The sequence below is a fragment of the Myripristis murdjan genome, chromosome 15, assembly GCF_902150065.1.
Source record: "Myripristis murdjan chromosome 15, fMyrMur1.1, whole genome shotgun sequence".
Lineage (NCBI taxonomy): Eukaryota > Metazoa > Chordata > Actinopteri > Holocentriformes > Holocentridae > Myripristis > Myripristis murdjan.
In genome coordinates, this window is record NC_043994.1 from 15,170,952 (window position 1) to 15,192,835 (window position 21,884).

At 40.1% G+C, this 21,884-nt stretch overlaps 1 protein-coding gene across 1 annotated transcript; it reads left to right on the forward strand.

Moving 5' to 3' along the window:
- The first annotated feature begins 483 nt into the window (after positions 1-483).
- Positions 484-21,670, forward strand: LOC115372617 (methylated-DNA--protein-cysteine methyltransferase). Its single transcript, XM_030070660.1, has 5 exons — positions 484-584; positions 2,692-2,840; positions 12,924-13,084; positions 17,506-17,645; positions 20,502-21,670. The coding sequence occupies exons 2-5, from the start codon at positions 2,704-2,706 to the stop codon at positions 20,628-20,630; spliced, it is 567 nt and encodes a 188-aa protein (XP_029926520.1). The 5' UTR covers positions 484-584; positions 2,692-2,703; the 3' UTR covers positions 20,631-21,670.
- Positions 21,671-21,884: the final 214 nt, after the last annotated feature.

Consider the following 21,884-nt stretch of genomic DNA (forward strand, 5'->3'; position numbering starts at 1 on the left):
GATTTCCGCACAGTTCATAATACTACACCAACTTTATTGGTTTTTGGCACATGAGACACTTTGTTCCGCAAAGGTTTGTAAAGCTTTTAATGCTCGGGACCCCTAACAGCCAAAGACCTCATTTGAGAAGCTGTCAGTGGAGACCCCTGTGTTTAGTGCAGAGACGGGTAGCTGTCTTTGCTTTAGGTGTAAAGATAAACGTGGATGAGTTGAAAACAAAGATCAAGAGAGCAATTATTTTACTTTTTTCATGCTGTAAAAACTTAAAGCGAATCAAGTATCTAAATAACCACTATTACTCCTCATTTGACTGAGAACCCCCCGAGGGACCCCAAAGCCCAGCTTGAGACATGAGGCATAACCTTCCCTGTCCCTGGCAGGGGAGGAGCGGAGACTTTCTTCTGACCAATTGCGGAGCAAGATCAGACTTTTGCCTCTTGTGATTGGCCGCCTCAACCACGTTGTCGACAGAAACAGGAAAAAGCTCTCCCTTCACATTGTTTTCAACAAGGAAGAGAGGACAGCAATTCAAATAGTCGTACAGATTAAATAACTTTCACTGTAAGCTGTAGGCTTCCTTAAAGGTATCACATTTCTTTAAATGCCTGACATAATCTGCAATTACAAAACAGACGTATATTTTGAAGCGGCCAGTTTTACCAACAAGCTAATCTACTCGGAGCTGCTAATTGATGTTTACAGTAATGGTTGTGTGATTTAGGCCAGAAGTTGCGCAGGTGTAAGCCCTACCACTTTATTAATATTCCCGTGCAGACTGTGCGTCAACCACAGCTCAACATGCGGACGTTTTCACTCTACGTGGCAGGCAAGAACTTAGTTAGCTCTCCATGAGGAGTTTGGCAGAGTTGTGACTGAGTTTATTCACCGTGCACAGTTAAAAGAGGAGCGGTTCAGCTCGCGCTAGCTCCATTCAAAATCCAATTATCGAACAGTGAAAACGACACATGTTGCATTTTCACACCTGCGCGTGACTGTATGGTCTGCAGTCAGTCACGCGGGCTCGCGCACTGACTTGTCAGGTGAGGACCCTGCCACTGGGAATAAGTCTAATGATTCAAACAACAACAGCAGCAACAACAAGCGTAATATTTTTCTCCTCTCACCTTTACTTTACTTGTGGCGCTGGCTGAACATTGTTAGGACTCGTGTTTATCGAGAATAGTCACCCAGACTTGACGGAGACTTCTCTGTTCCGCAGTAAACAACAGAAGAACTAGATAACATTATTTTTAATCAGTGCAGACTATTAGCCAAGGCCATTATTGCCAAAGTCCATTATTCCATCTAAGTCTATTACCACCTTGGTAAATGGCAGCCACTGTGTTCAGCGCTTATCCAAAGCGCACTGTACCATTGTTTGGCTCAGAAATTCTCGCCTTTATTGCCAATTCAGGCAACCCCCCTCTGAATACAGTGGGAGCTGCAAGAGTAGAAACAAGAAGTTGAAGCAGACACATTGGTGATTGCACAACATCAAGGCTTACTATAGACAGATGTGTGTGTGTGTGTGTGTGTGTGTGGTCATGGTCCAAATGCAATACTGTAAATGCATTTCTAATTTATAACACATTTGCTTTTCTTCATGAAATAGTCCATAATTAATTCTGGATTCACCACCCGTTAGTAACACTTTCTTGTTTTTTTTTTTGTTTTTTTGTTTTTTTTCCTTGCTGAGTTTGCTGCCTTGTTTGAAATTTCAGACATTTTTCTCTCACTCGCAAATGAACCGCTGGAGTGACTGGTACACAAGCAGTGAGCATGTAACAGCCAAGTTGAAGTTCACTCTGAAACTTTACAAATAATTTTTTGTTTTCCTGATAAACATTGGAGTGAAACAGGCCTTTCTTTTTAGAGTTTGATTATTGCAGTGGGTTTTCCATCATAAAGTGCTACCCACCAAGGATCTGTTTATATTCACTCATAATTAATATGTGCAAAAATATGATTATAGATTATGAGGTTTAATGAAAATCTAAAAATAGGGCTATTGTATGGGCAGCTTACTGCCAGTTTTCAGGTCAGGGTTCTAGGAAGGAATGATTCCTTGGTAGAAACCCTCACAATCAATGTGACCTTTATTTATTATAACCCCCATCTCTCAAAAACTCACATATAACATAGTCAATCATCTCTCCTTCCCTCAAAGTAAAAATAAAAAAGAAACTGCTGTCTGGTTATTGCCAGTATCCATCTCAGTCGTCAGAAAAGCTGCACGTTTTTGCTGTTGTTAAGGGCTGGAAACCAGAATCCCATCGGAGTTGCACCCTAAGGAACAAATTTAATGCTAGAAAAACATCCCGGCCATCAACCAAAAATGACGGATTGAAAATAATGTCGAGCTATCTTGGGAATCCCCCACCAGACAAGGGAACAGACTGCATTGTTTTTCTCATTTATGTGATATATAGAACAGAAAAGGGGAAAAAATGGGCGATTTATTGGTTAGATAGGCGTATTCTTTTCCATGCACAAAAGAAATATTGGATAGTAATGTAGGGATCAAGTCAAATCATGACATTGTTTGGAGGCTAGGTGTTCAAATATGTAACTCATCATCTGTTGGTGGCCCGCAAGGTTTTCAATAGATCATTCAATGCAAATAGTGTGGGAAATTCTGAAAGTTACCACATGAATATGTCAATGAATGCAGTGTAATTTGTGCTCCCTTAGCAGGGCATTGAGATGAAGAAGCCGAGGGAGAGCCAGTGCACTCAGAAGACCATCTCATTGCTGAGCCCCCTGGGGAAGATCCAAGTCAGTGGATGTGAGAATGGTGTGCACACCATCCAGATCCTAATGGATGTCGCACCTGCTGAAAGGTACTGTACAACAGCCGGGTTGGTGACGTGATAAACAAAGGTGTGAAATTTACAGGCAGACAGAATCCACTCCCGTGATGGAGTGCCACCATTCCTCATTGGAAGCAGGGCATTTTTGTAGATCCCACAAGAAATATCCTGGAGAAAGTTGGGCAAATATGAGCAGGCACTAGAAATATGAGGGGCACTAGAATACAGTTGGGCTTGAAATTAGATTTCTGATGGCATGTGGTTGTGATTCTTCCTGCAGTATATTTGAAATTTCAGAAAAATAACTTGTTTATTATCCACAGGGGAGTTGATTAGAGCCCTAGTCTGTGGGGTCAGCAAAGGCCATGGGGAGCATGGTCTGTTCTCTCCTGTTTATTTATGTTTTCCTCCAAGTTGTACACAGTAGTTTTGAGTGTCAACCAACCCTCCGAAATTTAATATGCGATTGCATGCCCTCCCCATCCCTCAAAATTGTTAGAATGTTGACAGTCTTACTGAACCGATTGGAACTGATTAAAATCAGCATTAATAAGTACTTATTCCTTATTTTTACAGGTCCACATCCTACATCTCAGATTAGTTTTGATTAGATTGAAATTAAATATCCATGTATCGCAGATTCGCATTTGATAAACTTGAATGGTTTGGGAAATTAAACCATTTTCAAATGCACCCGGATAGGAAGTTATCCTTTTGAAAATGTATGGCAAATTCTAATTTATGGAAACCCATTAATGACCTTGTATATTATACCTCAACATGTGTTTCCTTCTTGACTGTCTGCTATTTCCTAAAATTCATCAAGCAGTAAAAACATTCCACTTGTTGTTAATGAGTTGAAGTGAGAAAATTAATAATATGGAATTTTGATTATGGAAGATGTCCTGTAACCATGCACAAGCACCTTTCTCCGTCTCCTTCTGAACAGGGTTTAATTTGTGTGTTCGGGTTCAGTAGGAATATGCAAATGAATTTAATGATTCGCATCAGTAGATCATTTCTCAGTTTAATATCATTTGCTATGTCGGTCATAAGTGTAGTTTCGATTACATTGCTGCCTGTATGTTCTCAAAGGTGTGAGCTAGAAATCATTAAGCAAAATGTTTAGATTTTATCATGACCAGCTGAAGAAAATGTTATTGTTGTAGGACAGGAAAACTATAGCCAGCTCAGATATATGGAGTAACACAGTGTAAACAGGCATTAAGGGAGGCGAGATAAAGTGACAAAATATAGGCTTATCTTTGCAACCGGCTTTACATGTAGATCTTACAAAAGCCTGCCTGTAGCGGTAATAGTTCAGATCAGCCATTTCCATTGATTTATTTATGACATACTAAACAAGGCTCTTTCCAGCTTTGGATGTGGTGTGATATAGGCTTAGGAAGTCGGTGTGATAAATGATCTCTTAGAGCATATTTTGGATAAAGGAAATAGATAACGTCTATGCATAACATAAAGGGAGACCCAGATATCTAGAAGTGAGTCAGAGCTTTGAAGAGCTTAGATGACTGTGTTTGCTTTCTGTATGCTCAGAATTTGCTGTTGGTTGGTGCTGAGCGGCAGGAGCAGCAACACAAGCATTCATGGCATTGATAGATAGTTATTGATAAATGCCATTATAGCTACATAAATGCCCTTGAAGCATTGCTTACACACCATGACCGTCAGCTCTTTCTAATAGAAACGTCTCAAGCCCCTTTTGCTTCCTAACTGATCTTAGGAACATTTCCTGAAATCAACCTCCTCTGCCAGTCTAACGACAGCCCTGAAGGCACCATCAGATGAACAAATTCATTACATCTCAACAACCCCTGTTGGGGCCCTACGCACCAGCCTCTCTGTTAACCAGCTTCCCCCTTTAGTTTAGCATGGCCATAGCGTACACAGAAAAATGATACGCATTTTGTTTACAGGAGATTACTATTATCTGAAATATGATGCTTCTTGCCTCTTTCACACAGAGTACAGACACATAATACAGAGGAAATCATAGAGCACTTTTTTATTAGGGTGAAAAATGAAAAAAGGGCTGGACTCCTGCCCCGAGACATTTTGTGAGCATATTATTTTACAATGCTTTGATCAATTTGTCTGTCAAGCTAGCTGAGATGTGGGGGAGCTGGAAAAAAGCAATTTAGCTTGTGAGGTCCTCAATAGAAATGTACTACAGGAGCCTGTGTATGACATGTTGCATTAGAACCTGAGTAGCCTTTATTGCCTGATAATGTCGCAAGGCAATGCTGATATCAATCACTCTTTAACAGCCAGTATGTGTTTTTATGAAGAAAAAAAAAAAATAAATAAAAATAAAAAAACAATGCATGAAGCATTTTTCAGAAAATAATTGATTTAATTCAGAGGTAAGGGATTTCATCTCTTAGCAGCATAAAAATATTGTAGAGATAAAAACAGGCTCAAAATATGCCAGGAGCTAGTAATTGTTAAGAATAAACTCTTTGTGTATGCTCCTATAGAAAATTGTAATTAATATTACACGGATAAACAGTAAACATTCTGTCTCATTTGCATATAGATATAAACAATATATTTGTGCATTTGAATTCCCAGCACACATGGGTCATGTGATCTGCCTAAAATCCTACGTGACTAAAACCAAAAATTATCATTATATTTCCCAGGCCATAAATCCGCCTTTTTTTCTCTGACACAAAGCCTTATAAATCTGTGTCTGATTTTTCACATTGCACATTGTTTTTAGTTAATGATTTTCATCTGTTTGTTGTTCCTGTGATAGCGGGGAAATGTACCATATGCTCCGGCAAAAGACAAATGATTAGCAAATGAAATTCTGGACAGCTGTCTGACTGAAAGCGTTTGGTTGATAGCATTCTGCTACCATAATTAGCTTAAGCTTTGGGTTAATTAACTTTCTACCTGGATATGCATAATAATAGCATTCTGCAGAAAGCCAAGGAGCTTCCAGTATATCAGCAGCAAAGGCTGGCTTTTTATTTTGTATTTCGGCAGCATATTTCAATTTCAAGAGGCGATTTAGCTCGGGAGCATCGTCAAATATTGTAGATTTTACTCCCCAAGCCAGATAATTCTGAAACAATAGGGGTGTATTATGTGGCAGAAATGCCATTTCTGAATGTAATTAAAGCGGATGAAAGCAATCACCGATTTTTAAACGCTTTTGTCTAGCATGAGGCCTACTTGTAAAAAAAATACCCATCAAGAGGAGAAAAGAGGCAGGAGAACCCCCAAATCCTTATATAAGAGGCCTTTGAGACTGAAGTGAAGTACAACAGTAATTAGTCTTTTGTATGAATTTGCTGGCCATGGTCATGATTAGTTAAGCATATGAGAGGACTGCAGGACTGCATTGCTCTTAAGGAGGAGGGTGTTAAAGTCTATTTATCACCAGTTATCCTCACAGCTTTCCATTATCACTGACAACACTGGATGGGGCCTGAGAACAGCCTAATTGTTCTGAGGTGGAGTGTTTTTGTGTCGAACCCGTCACCCCAGTCACATTGGCATTCATAACCAGCCAGCCATTTTCCATCTATCTAGCCCTAATACCCAAGCTGTCACAACAGCTTTTACACACTACCAACAGTAGTGTGAAATATCTGAGGTGATGCATTTATCGTTTTCTCACACTCACGTAGTGTTGTGAATCAATGTCCTGGTTCACACTGAATAGCAGTACGGTAAATGTGTTTCCTGTTTGGGGCTTGTTTACGTGATGTGCTCACACACCGGGAACCACATCAACAACTTATTTCTCTCTCTTTTATTCCCTCATCCCTCTCTCTCTCCCTCTGCTCTCTCTCTTTCTGTCTCTCTCTCTCTCTCCCTCTGCTCTCTCTCTCTCTCTCTCTCTGTCTCTCTCTCTCTCCCTCCGCATCTCTCTCTATGTCTCTGACACTCTTTAATATTGAGTTGAATACATAATTTGAATTAATTTAAATATGTTTCATATTATTATTGTTTTGATTATTTGTATATGTATGTACAGCTGTGTCCTTAATAAACTGCTTACAACTGATTGTATCTTAACTACTTGATTGTATCTTATTGTATCTTAACTAGGCTCACTCCCTGTGTCAGGGACTGAACCCAGAACACATGAAGTCACACACGAAAAAAAAAAAAAAAAAAAAGGGTTTTATTAACACAAATGCATTAACAAGCTGCAAGCATTAACAAAACCAGTAAAGTGAGAAATTGACAGCTCAACATAAGTCTGAACAAAACCAACTGATCTGACAAAAGGAAGACTGAGGCAGCTTATATAGAGGCTAGAATAGGAACTAAAATACGCATGATTGGAGGTAGACCAATGCAGTAAACAAAACAAATTACCTTTGATCTAGCTGAGACCCATCCTTACTATCTAACAACAAAGGTTGCCTAAAACTATACTCTAATGTAGAAAACATAATGATTTCCCAAATTTAAAAAGTAATTCAAATCAATAAAGCAACAAGTACATCCCTGTGGATGCAGAGAGGAATGTTCCTTCCAAATCGCCACCACCTGTTCCCTGATGCTGTTTCAGGTTTAAATGTGGCTGAAACCCGGCCTCGCCCTTTAGCAGCTCTGGATGTCAGAGGGTAAATCAAAGACAAACAAATAGATATCAGTAACTTAAGGAAAGGACAACTAAAAATAAGAGAATTCATCATAACTAAAATAATGTGCACTCTGTGTTTTGATAACAGTGTACTGTTAAATGTCTACAAATTAAAATGTTGTGTGAAAACCAAGCTTATGTGGTGATATTGAAATTTATGTGAGTATACTAAGTGCTATGAAAAACTGAATATAACTCAGGATGAGTCTGGTGTAGTGGAGGGCAACTTATTGTGGGTCTTGATATGCAACCATCACGAGTTGTAACTAAAGTGTTATGTCATACAAATGGTGATCTGCTCAGATATTGATTATGGCTGAACAATAAATTGAAATGTTATCAGAATCATAATATGGCCAAGTGCAACATCCAAATCACAGGAACTGCAATTTTGTGATGAAGGTCAAATATGTGACAAAACATTGTTATAAATAAAGCATTTTGGGGGCGGGGGTTATGATTATTATATTATTAATACATGATTGTTATATTTTTATTATAATAATTATTATTTTTATTACTTTGTTTGCTACATCGTTCAGCCCTACTATTGACTGCTATCATCAATAAAGTAGGAGACTTTTTGACACAGTCCCTTTAGAAATGGTATGAATTATTCATTGTGCAATGATATTCAGATGATTTTTGTTCTATTTTTTACTGCAGCCTTAGAATTATGTTTTGCATGTTGTGAAGTGTAGTACTCAGCTGCGTATTCATTAAGGTGCTGCTCCCACTGGCCCTTGGACCCATCTGTGCTCTATGTTTATGCCTCCATCTCCTGGGACCGTCCCAATCAGGCTGCATGTGCCATTTCCTGTGTAAACCAACACCTGTGCAACACACTACCTGTAAACCGCCTCACACAGACGAGACACTGACATTCACTCGTTCCTCACATGAAAATTTGCAAATGTTGTAATTTCTAAAACGGAACCTCCAGGGTGATGATGGGTGTCGAGCGAGAAGTGATGCTCACGGTATGGATGCAGCTAAAAGCAGCCACTGCATTTTTTCTTGTCGTCAGCCGGGAAGTTTTCAGCAGGAGGGAGGGTTGTGCTAGTTTGTTTTAGAACTTGATTGGATTCTATATCTGCAACATGCAGAAGTGTACTGTGTGTAACATACTAAGGCAATATGCAGAAAGATGATTCCGCTCTGACATCTTGGAGAGGAGTACGAGTCAATTATGCCCAAGTGTTGTTCTTGCTTATCTTCCTGCGGCACCAAACAAGGATTTAGTCAAGGATTTAGGGGTGAGGGGGCGGTGGTGGGGATCATGGTAAGCGGTTCACAACAAAACACTCAAAACTCCTGGGAGCGGGCACTGATTTAAAAATAAATTACAGAAGACGAAGCGCTAACACTCAAGGGCCCTCAGCAGTGCTGGCGTACACAGGTGAAGATTAGCCTCCTCGCTAATCAGAGGAACAAGGCAGTAATTTGCTCTGAACACAGACAGTAATTAGGACTTGGTGACACTGGATTCCCATAATGCCTTTGTGCTTGACGTGGTCAAATTTTGACAGAGGCTATCCATGCAGGGTCACTGTCCCCCCAGTCTCTCGGCCCTCTTCAGTTGAGGCTCTAAAAGGTCCCTGCAGTTACAGGGGATCCCTAATGTACTTTATGCCTCCCTCACTGGCTCCTTACCATTCGGGTAATTGGAATCTCTTACTGTGGCACTTGAGAATAGAGGCTAAAAACGCTATTTGAAACTGCTCAGTAGTCTGTTGTAGATAAACATTGCTGCGTCGGGGTGTGGATACACTACATAATGGAGTAAGAGTTAAGGCTCTGGTAATACATGCCTTCACTGACTCCTGTGGCTAGCCATTTGGGAGAAGACCTAATTGTTGTGTGCTTTGTTGCCTACTCTGCAGTATTTTACCACCACCTTTATGTATTGGATTGAGTGTTGTGGCCTCTTTGGTGGACACTCGCTAATAAGAGTTGTTGGATATCTAGAGGGTAGTTAATCTGGCCTCGGTTGTTTTTATTCTGAAATACCAGAGCACAGAACGAGCACTGTAGAATGAAATAGGAAACATTCCTCACAGCTTACCACTCCAAAAGCTCTTGACTTTAGTGCTGCAGTAGCTAGATAGGCATCTGAATGATCTTCAAATGGTTGAACGAGCTGCATTGAGCAAGTGGCTTACAATTGTATCACAGCCTTTGGCTCAGAGACCATCAGGATCTTGACATTCATAGAGACATGCTGTATTTTTTTCCCTTTTTAGACAGTCATTTTAGGCTTTTTTCATGCTCTCTTGAGTCTTTGACGTCTCTGAGTTAAGTATCTGCGGCTATAAGGCTGAGGAAAATATTGGACTGGTCTTGGCCTTTTCTATTTCATCCTCTGACCCGCCATGTTACCCATGATCGGTGAAGGAGAACTCTGGCAGGCAGTGTCAAAAGTGACAGCCGATCGAGTCAGGATGAGCGCCATCACGCTTCACAGGATGGAGGCATGAGTTCTGAGTTTTTCCCCTTTTTGTGCACTACACCATTACACCCTTCGCCAGATTGCTATGATTCCTTTCAATTAGATGGTGTGGTTAACCTGTTTCATTCTTATGTCTGCAGTTGATAGGAAAAAGTCATACTGAGGAGCTGTGCAACTAGAGACACGGAATATGCCAATGGAAATTGATAAAATTAATGTCAGCTTTGTTTCTTTTTTTTCTTCTTTTTCTTTTTTTCAAGATACAGTATTCCTCACTTGATATTCCTTTTGTCTCTTTTGATTGTTTCATCCAGGATGAATGAAATAACCCTCAAACAGTTATATAAATGCTCAATTCATTCTTTATATTAGAGTCAGAAAATAGGTAGAACTCCAAATGACTCCCACTTTACACAGCAATGATTTATGGTAATTGGAAATTGATTGTGACAGGAGCACAATATTAGAAATTTTCTCAAATCACAATCTTCTATCAAGGGAAATATTCTTTTTACTGCAGCAAATCCTTGCTAGTTCAGAATTAGTTTCTTATTTCCTTACCTGTGATAAAAATACTGAATGCCTGCAGGCTGTTGCAAATAGTATTATTCTAACCAGTGAAAAGATAAGAAAAAAAAAAGATATTTTGCAATATCTAAATCTGAATTATAAATAAAGCTTTAACAGATATCAAACACAATTATTAAAATAGTGTTTATGATGAATAATGTTGATGTAGGTTTTATACACTGGGATAAATCACAGAGCATGGCAGTTATCTCCAGACAATATGAAGATTGCTTCCCCTCTGAGAGTTTCATTGTAATTGGACTGACATTTATTAGACATCTCTAATATCTCATTTCAAGGGCACAATTTCTAATCGGCCAATCTGATCTCCATAAAGATCATATGATGCAGGTTGATTTGTGCTTCACTGCAACAACACTGGAAATGTTGCCAATATAGGAGCTACAGTACATCTCCACTGCCCAACTGCTCTTTAAAAATAATCCCCCCTCACAGCCAGCGGTGACAGACTTCAACGCTGATGTTCCTTTTTTTTTTTTTTTTTTTTTTTTTGTTGGTGTTGTTTACTGGCTCTAACATGTACTGCATTGCATTAACTTTTACTACTGTCAGTGCCATATCACTCAAACACCTTTAAAGTGGGAGCGTCCATAACAGGGGACTGAGGGGAGGAAAATTAGCCACAGTGACAAGTCTGAAGTGTGAGTTGGAGGTCAAAGGTGCCAAGCCTTAAGCAAAGGTGCTATACCCTTTGTCCGGTAGATTGTAAGGGCCTGCGGGTCCAACAGGAACATTTCCACACACAATATCCCCGAGCTGTCAGTGTGCAGCGGCTGGAACATCCTCTCAGAGAGAAAGAGGGGGGTGTGGAGGGGAAGAGATGGTGGTGGTGGTGGTGGTGGAGGAGGGAGGCGGCGTAGGGGGGGGGGTGTAGTGAGGGAACAGTGGCCTGAAGATCCTTGCTGAGAGAAAGAGAGGTGGGGGGATGGTTGGTGGGGGAATGGGGGGTTTAGGGGGTGGGGAGGGTGTAGGTTGTGGGGAGCCAAAAGAGCTGGAGTGGGAGGATAGAGAAATAGAGAGGGGGAAATGAGGAGGGAGAGCTGGGGGAGGAGGACGAGGAGAGAGCGAGGGAGGGATAGAAAGGAGAGACAATGACAAGTAGGGGCTGGCTGGGCACTCACCCATGCCGACAGAGATTGCCATGAGCCATGGCCATTGTTTGAGCGGGTCTCAGCACAGGACCGCTGGTGGGTTTCCGAGTTTTCACCACTCAACTATAAACTGCTGTGTGGTTTATTTAGAAATGAGAGTATTTACACCTTTTACTGTATTTACACCCACTGTTAAACGGCACCCAGGAGATTTCCATCACACAGCCACAAACTAGCAGGCAGAGTGGTTCCCTGAAAACTGACCTGTTCAGTCATAACACTCCAGTAAACCTCAGCTGCACATGTCCAATATAAAATGTTGCTCAAACTGTGACCTGCAGAAGTGTAAAAACACTTAGGGCCATGTTGACTGAATGTATTAAGGAAAGGAGGAGCAGGACGGTCTGTGTGTTTAACAAAGTAAATGTCTATTATTAATACCGTACAGGATAAGCCAATTTTGAAAAAAGGGCACTTAAATGGTCATATTATTTATTTATAAGTCCTGTACACCAGTTAATGGAATTGGCGGCCTGCTTTAGATCCACAACACAGCTTGAGGTCCACTTTACAGTAATGCACATGCTAAGAGAGGACCTTCCCAGTAGGGTCTTTAAGTGTCAAATATGGGTCAGTCTGCTTGCATTGACCTGGGGGGTGGTCAGCAGCGGAGACAAATTCAGCTGTTAAGTGATGCCAACTCAACCATCGGCAAATTCCTCCAAGCATCTACTCATGCTAAGATGTACGTCCAAGTGCAGTTCTTTGCTGGCTGGCAGCACTCTGGCCAAAAAATCCATTTATTCTCGTCATGAACTATAAACTAGACCCAAGCTGAGTTGAAACTGTTTTTACGCTTTGCTCTTAACTTTTCTCTAACAGCTGCAAGACTTTTTGAAAACAGTTTTTTTTTTCTTCAGTTTTTTTTTTTTTTTTTTGGTTCTGGATCCTCAACGTTGTTTAAAGTAATATGTTAACACCATTTGCTAAGCCCTGGCAGTGTTTTATTTCATGCTTTATCATAATATACCTCATATAAATATAGATATACTGCAACAAATGTCAGGATTACTGTTCTTACGCTCTCTTGAACCTCTCATCTTGCACAGCTCTGAAACTTGTCACAGCACAGTGACATGAGCCATGCCTAAACGTGTAACTTCTGATTTTAAACATTTCTTGATTAACACCTCTTGTTTCACTCAGCAAATTATGTCATCTTGCATCTGTGTCACTCATGGCATGTTATTACACTCCTGTGACATATTTTAGCACTGTTCAACCAAGAATTCTTTATTATGATTACTTCTCTGATCCACACCCCACCTCCCCAACCCACGTTATATCCCTCACAGGAGTGACGAGGCCCCCTTGAGCTGTGTGGTCAACGATAGCCCAGCAGAAATGAGCCCTGAGTTGCAGCGCTGCGTTGAATGGCTCCAGGCGTACTTCAGTGAGCCGCAGACCATTGGGAGTCTCCCGCTCCCTGCCTTTCACCACCCCGCCCTGCAAGGAGGTCTGTCATGGATAAATATTTGCAGAGCCATGACTGGGATCAGGCTTTCACTCTTAATTGTCAGTTACATCACTTACACTCACTGGCTCACTGTGTTATAATGAAGTATTTTATGGCTGAGGGAGAGAGAGAGAGAGACAGAGAGAGGGAAAGAGAGGCTGGGACAGCGAGAGCAGGGGAAAGCGAGTGAGTGGGTGAGTGAGCGAGCGAAAGAGAGAGAACAGAACACAGAGCTGTAACTTGGTTCAGTAATCTGTGGCAGCTCTTACCACGCGTGTTAGTCTTGGCAAGCTTTTCCATGATTCTTGGCACATTCTTTGAAACTGATCGAATTCCACTCTTGACATTTTCAGACAGGAAGCTTTTTTTTTTTAATGAGAACATGTGAATGGTAGTAAAGTTTGAATGAGCTTATTGTTGGCTTGACCAGTCACTTACGGCAGGTAAAATGAAAGAGCCTCAAACACGGACAATTAGTGTCCTTTCAGCTGCTAGTTGTGACACCAGGGTCTATGATTGAGGGCATTCAGGGAAATTTAAGGAATAAATTAGTAGCTACTCAGGCAGTTTGAGTCAATGAATCAAGCAATAACATAAGCCTACAACTCATTTTTCAATTCATAAACTTCTTGAGTTTACGCCACTTTCAAAACACTTGCAGCTTATTTCTTTATCACATTGAAACGCTTATTGCATTTTAACTTTAAAAATTTCAGAACTCATTTAGAGGGGAAAGCACACCTACGCAGAAAAAAAATGACTAATATATGCATTTAACAATTGTGCTTCTCTTCCCCTGCAATCAGGTCTTAGTTGCTCTCTAATTTCATGCAGATCTGCAGTGCTTGAGTGATGGCATTTTCAATGAGCAGGTACTCCATTGAGACCCTGTATACAGCTATGAGTCCCACGCTCCCGCAAAGGCAATGCAGAAATACATCAGGACCAATTACGATATCAACTTTCAGTGTGATTCCCTTCGCCACCAAGTGCTTGTGTACCAGCCCCAGGCTCTTTCAAATCGCATCTCATCTGAAGTCTTTGGGGTTTTAATTAAATTTCAGGATAGATGGAATTCTTCATTAGTACCTGATCTGAATAGGTGATTGTGCTGTGTTCCACCCCTCTCCCTCGCCTGTTGTTTTGGGGCTCAGTAAATACAGGGTTTAGGGTTGGATTGCTCTCAGTAGTCAAAACCATAGGCCATGCCAGTATAAAAATGTTAAATGTGTGCATCAAGAGTATTCGTCTTTTGAGGGAAGAAAACAGATTTTTTTTTCTTTTTTTGTTGATTCACAGATATTAAGGATTAGGTTTTCCCTTACTGCTGTACAAATTCCTAGTCAGTCTAGTCATGCAGCTAGTTCCTGCATGGGAAAAATACAAGTTTAATCAGGTCATTACAATCTATGACAACCAACTTTTGTTTGCTCAGTTATCTTGTGGGAGAACCTGCGTGCGACAGCGCTCTCACAGCACTTGTCATGTAATATTGAGTTGTGACCTTCACTTGAAGTGTTGCCATGTTTATTTACACATTTCTGACAAAACAAGCCACTTTTCATATTAGCTGTCACGATATAGCCGAGCAGTAGAGGTGACATGAAAGGAGATGTGAGGCACACTTTTCTATACCCGGACTGTCATGCACAACATCACATGCAAGTTTGGTCGTAAGAGGTAGAGACACGGCGAGTGTGTGCATGTGCTGGGCTGCTTGTATGTGTGTGTGCATGCACTCATGTTCACTTCCTCCAAAAAACATAGACACCATCATGGGTTCTTAAAACGATGCATATTCTTATCTCATTAATTATACATCCATATGTAACAGACGAGAGGATCTTAGTCTCGGTAAGCGGCACAGGGAATGTGTGGGGAGGGGGCCAGGCAAAGGGGGGGAAGGGCGCTCTTCAAAGCCCAAATGACTGTGTTCCTGCAGGAGCCTGAACCTCCCTCTGTGCACAGCGCAGGGTGAGATGAGACACTCACCAGGACTCGCCCCTGTGATGTGGAGAGGAATTAGGGAAATGAACGTTTTCAGAATATCGAATAATCAGAGAATCATCAGCACCCCGTCAGCCTTCAAAAGTATGGATCCCTCAAGACTCAAGAGACACTTTGACTGGGAGTCAAAGTCTTCCCTCCCATTAGACACAAAGGATAATGAGGTAGCTGTATTTCCACTATTGTCTTTTTATTCTCACAACCATGTATGAGGTGACTGTCAGCTGGAAGTCATCTCCCCAAATTGTACTATATCATTAGCAAGGCCAGTTGAATACAGTTTATTGTTTTCTTATTTTATTTCGTTCTTTCTTTCCACATAGATCCTCTGTACAACATTATGACCAAATCAATCATACATGTCAATATCTTAATAATCACTAGAAGCGTTCGTTTTTATTCTGGAATGGCCCCATCACCTGGCCTCATAGCAGGTAATGACCTGTGACATAATTATGGGATGTCCGTAAACATGTAAGTGGGTCCTCTCAACTTTTATTTAAACAATTGACATCACTGCACCCCTATCTAAAGAGGGTCCTGACCCCAGACACACCATATTAGGCTCTTTATGAAGTATGGGGCTAGGGGATTGCTCTCCAAATCATTGCTGGTCACCTCAAGTGACCCGCATGGAATCTCTGTCACTAACGCTGATGAGGGCAAAGTTCCTTAACCTCTGTGCTCATGGATAAAACCACAGACACTTGTTTTTTGTCTGGAACCACTGGAGATCTGAAGCGTTGCAAGAGAAACAGATTTGTATAAGGTACAAACAGCAGTGACGCTTGTTGCTTGGTCTGCTTGTAGGTATAAATGCACAGTGTCTGCCAGTGTGACATTGACTTTCGTTGTTTGTCAATAATGTTTGCATCAACAGGGATTTGTCATACGTATAGCCTGGGCATGTTGTCATTTACCCACCAGCGACACAGCGATATCAATATGTACCACACACATCATGTGGCCAAATCCATGCTTTATGAGGGAGAATAATGCATAAAAGAAATTTCAGGGGTGTATCTTATCTCCTCATAACATTAAGTCTGTCTGCGTAAGAACCCGTCATCTCGTTGACAGCGTGATTATTACCTGAAAAATTATTAAACAGTACCTACGGGCCTTGTTCAAGACAAAGAACTCACATGGGTGCGCATCAATCAAATCTATCCCCTTTAGGTTTTACACTTATTCCCCCCAGTTTAGGCAAATTGCCTTGTTCGCGTGGCTTTGTGTAGCAGAGAGTGACTATAAGGTAGCGAGGGAGCCTGGGGAGCAAAGGATGTTCACTCTGTAGAAGAGAGACAGGGGTGTGACATGTTTTCACACAATGCCAATTTAGAGGGATTTCACATAGATCACTTGTCATGTGCTCTCTTAGACCATATAAATGAGAGAGAATGGGAGATCACTAATTGAATTTTCATGACTGAGTACATGTATATACTAGAAGAATTTCACCCCCTCTTGATAACGAGACTATTGTTCCTCATCTTGTTCACTGAGCAAAAGTGTTCACTTGCCATACAAGTGCAGTGCACTGAATGTTTAGAGCCGTTCGCTTCATATACATTTTCTTTTCTTAACAAATCAGAGCTATACAAACATGCCTCTGAGAGAGTGCGTGGTAATCCAGAAAAAGATAATGCTACTGCTAAAGTGCTAATGAAATCAAAGCCGTTAATGTGGTCGGTTAAGCTGCGGATGATTTGAAGAATTCCACCATTTAAGTGAAGATGATATAATGAATCTACTCTGAATAGAAAGCAATTAAAAGGACAAATTGGTCTGATTAACCTCAAAGTCATCCCACTGCCACAAATGGTGTGCAACATTCAAATTATTATTATTAAAAATCTAGAGCAGATTTGCAGTCTTTTTGGCCCCTCTTAATCCTTTTAAATGAAGGAGCGAACTTTTTTAATTTTAGCTGTGACCTTTCAAAGCATAACCTAGATTTTTCTGCTATAGAAATAATATTCTCACATCAGCTACTGTACCATGTTAATGCTATTTCTAAGGTCAAATTGAGGAATTTTATAATGCATTTAGTTATTTAATGAGCACTGTAAAGAAAAGCGAGGGAATCAGACACCCTCGTGAAGTCCCTCCGATACAGAACGGGATGTCACAAATATTCCCTCTGCAGGACATTTTCATTCTTAAACAAATAAAAAAAAAACATTTAGACAATAGATCCAAATTAGGTGATGTCACAAACTTGATTTTAATTCAAAACACCGCCGTTTATTTCAAGGGAGTATGTCCACGTTGCACTTGACGGTTAGCCACGTTGTCATCAGCCACTCAATCAGTTGTCTTGGTGTGATTGATTAAATGAGAGACCACTTTCTCTTCCTCTGTTTTCTCCTTTCTACTCTCTCTCTCCCTCTGTCCTCTGCTTTCTGGCATAGATGCATTCACCAGCCGCGTGTTGCAGATACTTCTGAGGGATGTGAAGTTTGGAGAGACGGTCTCGTACAAACGCCTCGCTGAGATGGCGGGAAACCCCAGGGCGGTACGAGCAGTGGGAGGGGCCATGAGGAGGAACCCGGTGAGTTTAGCTGACATTGATTGACAGGCTCTTACTTACTTTATTTTGTCAGATAGCGAGGCTAATAGTTTTTGTTTTCTTTTGAGATTTTGATGGTTACTTTATCTCAGATTACATGTAGACCTAATCCTACTTATATTGTGAATTTAATCAGTAAGTAAAATGGGCAATAAAAAAAAACAAAAACAAACAAACAAAAAAAACAATTCAAACAATTTCAAATGTGGCCCCACAGCAGAAAACATGGCATCAGATAATAAATATATTTCATTTTTTATACTTTAAGTGAAGTCTTCACATAAATATTTAACAACTGAATATGAGTTGCAGTGTATTTTCAAGTTTTACATTTGCATTGTTTACTAACATTGGAGTAAACTGTCAGAGTGTCAGTCGCTCAGTCGTCAGTACTTAAGCTCTAATTGGCTGTGCACATTTGTTGGAAGTGCATACATATCGGCAGTTAATGAACAATTTCATATTTGAACATGTAGGTTTTTGTCTGCAGTAACTAAATAAGAGCCTTTAAGGACAGGATACAAAATTGAAACTGTACAGTGATAAAATATTTGACCTGTACTTTTGAATGCACAGGTCAAATATTTGAATGCACAGGTCAAGGTGATGAATAAACACTTCCCATTGAAAATATGTGGAAGCTAAAAAATATGCAGGCCATTCATTTTTTTCCCCATTTTTTGAGCCTTATTGTAGATGTTAGCTCCAAATCTGTGTTTTTTGTAGGAAACCTGGCCTGCATCATTTTGCCCATGATTCCACTGTGTACAAAATGGAGGGCTAGAGGGCAAGCGGTGTGTCTTCTTTTGATCAAACCCTTTGATCAAAGCCCGTTTAGCTCTGCCCATGTAGTGCTGTGGGCACCACCGGTGTGCTGTGTGAGGCAAAGCACAGCACTTGTACAGAAACTGAACCAGTGAGATGTTAGTGCTCTGTCTTTCCTCTGACAATATGCTTGTGATTTAAGTAAACATTTATCCACCCCATAGGAAGGGAGCAATTTATAATACAGTATAAATGGAAATAAACTGTAATACAGCAATTTATAGGTGACTATATTTTAATACCATAGTTGATACTTTACATTACACTAGCCAATGGCATTGCTTCTGGATGGATGTATAATATTTCTCAGGCTCATGTTTTACAGACATTTATTTCCATTCGTCAGGGAGGCTGGGAGCCTGAGCCCTCAGCTCCTAATACAGATCCAGAGTCAGATTGTCAGTGTCAATTACTTGTCAGTAGCGCTGCTACACTTGGGCTTCAGCTGTGAAAAGCTCAGTGTGCTCAATCGATCCTCGCCTCTCTGTGGCACTTCTTCTTCACCAGGATTTGAGTATTGATAAGCCTAGTGTAGTGCTCTTTTCCCCCCAAGTGAAGAGGCAGATCCGAAGGCCTTGAGGGTACCCTGCTCTCCCTCCAAACCCGGGGAACAGTATTGATCCGAATACTCGAGCAGTATTTCTCTGTCTGCAAGGTTAATCTGGGGCTCGGAAAGTTTTATTGCTGTTGATATGGGAGTGGGTTTAATGATGGATTTGAACTGAAACATGCTGGATGTCCAACTTTTTATAAAAGGCACGAGGTGCAGCCATCAAGCCTGGATAACAGTCAATTCTGGACACACTCAATTAAACTGGAACAGCATGGTAACCGTGCAGTGATAGTTGTGATGTTTTTTTTTTCTGTTTTCAGTGTAACAGGCACATCAAGTGCACGATCATGTGGACAACATGTCGAATTTTTTGGAAGAAATAATTGCTTTATTGCACTCAAAACCATTGCCACTATTCTTGTTCTGAATTCACAATGATCGAAGTGTTTTAGGCTTGCTTGTTTAATCTTTCTCCAGCCATTTAGTTTACAAAGAACTCGGGACCCCCCTGGCAGTCGTCTGCAACAAGAGTAAACGCTCCACCGACTTCCTCTTTTTAATGATCACAGGGTTATCAGATCTTAATGTTGACACCCTCTCGATTGAATATTCATCCTGCTGGTGTTTTTGCCCATTAATTTTTGATTGCTTCTTTGCTTTACACTATTAAAGAGTAAAAAACATTTATACCCAAAGACTGAGCTATCACCCTGAATGTGGATTTGTGCAGGATCAAACCAGACACTTCTGGCGTGGCATTTTTTTTTTCATGCAGTGCATGAACATAAAAAGCAAAAAAAAAAAAAAAAAAGAAAAGAAAAAAGTGCAGATTCACATTTTCATACAAGTTGGTTGTTGTGACATAAAAACATTTATGTAGTAAATTGGGGATTCTTCCCTACATAATAAATATGTAGTATCAAGGCCTCAAACAGTTGCGTTGCTGTGACAATGAATGTCAACTTGAGAATATGGCCATGTTGATTGTTAAAGCCTATCCGCATTGTTCTTTTTATTCATGTATGAGTTATCTGCTAAGACATCATAGTTACATTGGAACGAGCATGCAGTGATTTTTTGAATATATATTTTAGGACTTATAGACTGAAAATAAACTTTTTGCAATCTCCTTATTTAGTTGTAATTCAGAATGAGTGTGTTTTGTGTAAGTTTTCATCAAAAGTGTAAAAACAAAAACAAACAAAACACACAAAAAAAGAGTTGTAGTTACCATAAACTGAACATACAACTATGATAGAACTGTCATCTCACGTTTGGGGATTTTTGATGCCCTGATGTCAGATTTAAATAAAGAATTGCTCTGTTAAAAAAGAAAGATAAATAAATCAGCATTTCAAAAATAGTCTGGCATGTATATAGACATTTGTTTAAATACTATTTGTAATAGTTTCACACATGTTTTTTTTCCTTACAGTTGCATTACTTTCTCTCAATGCCAGGTTCCTCTCCTAATTCCCTGCCACAGAGTCATTTCTAGCAGTGGACAGAGTGGGCCGTACATGGGCGGCAAGGGCGACCATCTCAAACAATGGCTCCTCACCCATGAGAGGCAGAGAGAGGAACGCTAAAGCATGACAGAGCCCAACTGTCCCTCATTCAGTACACACACACACACACACACACACACACACACACACACACACAAGGCCAGTTTTTTTTTTTTTTTTTTTTTTTTTTTTTTTTATTGCACAAAACAGGGCCATAAAGTTTAGCGTGCTTGGCACACACTGTGGAACAACTGGAGCTACTTGTAAATATTCAGTTTATACTCCTTTTTTTAAATCTAAGAATAGAGATGCTGCATAGTTAATGTGATACAGAGTTGTTGCAGAATTAGAATGTACAAAAATAACTTAAACAGAGAACAGTAGGAATTACAAACATATGCTCCCGTGGGTCTCAGTTCCGTTTGCCAGATATTGCTGGAATGGTTTTTCTAAAGAATTATTATTCCCTTAAAAATATGTCTCTCACATTGTTGTTGTTGTTTTTTTTTTTTTTTTTTTTTTTTTTTTTGCTTTTCCTAAGCAGAATTAGTCTTTGTACCTCTCGCTGGTTATTTAATTTCCTGCCAAGTGAATGCTTTGTTCAACATCCAGTGATAAAGGCTCTGAATTTTACCGCTACAAAGCTTTGTTGTGAGGCATTTGTTTTGTCTTCATTTAGATCTCATTGTTTGCTCCACCTAGAGTGGTGATGCCATATGCATTATATACTATATTTTTATGTTATATAATAAATGTTCAAATAAATATATTTCTATGTGTCAAATCTTACCTTGACAGCATTTTAATTATATTTAATTTTTAAATTGCTTTCATGTATTCTTTTCTGTCTGTTCATCTCCGATCTCAAAATTAATTATGCTGTACGTCTTCTCTCCTCACTCCAATACAGTATGTTAGAGCTCCTTGCTTTATTTCTGAGTTGTGTTTTCCATTAGAGGGCAGTACAGAACGGGAAACAGAAATCAACATTTCAACCTTGACTTCTTCCTGCACATTTAATCTATATCTTAAATGCTTACATATTATGTCATTTTCATCATAACCTGGTTTGATCCCTTAGAGATGAATTATTCTTTCTCAGAAAGACCATAGGAACAGGTCGGCCATGGTGGTGTGTGTGTTTTTTCTTTGAAAAAAAAAAATCATTTGGTGGAATAGAGTCTGTCCTTGTAATACTTTTTTCTAATTCCTTCATGCTGACCTATTGTAACACTCATTTTTGGTTTCTTTCTTAAATCCGTGATTCTCCTCACTTTCTAGTGCAGTTCCACAGTGACCCACACTTGCCCAGAGTTATTCTTCTTCTGTACAGCC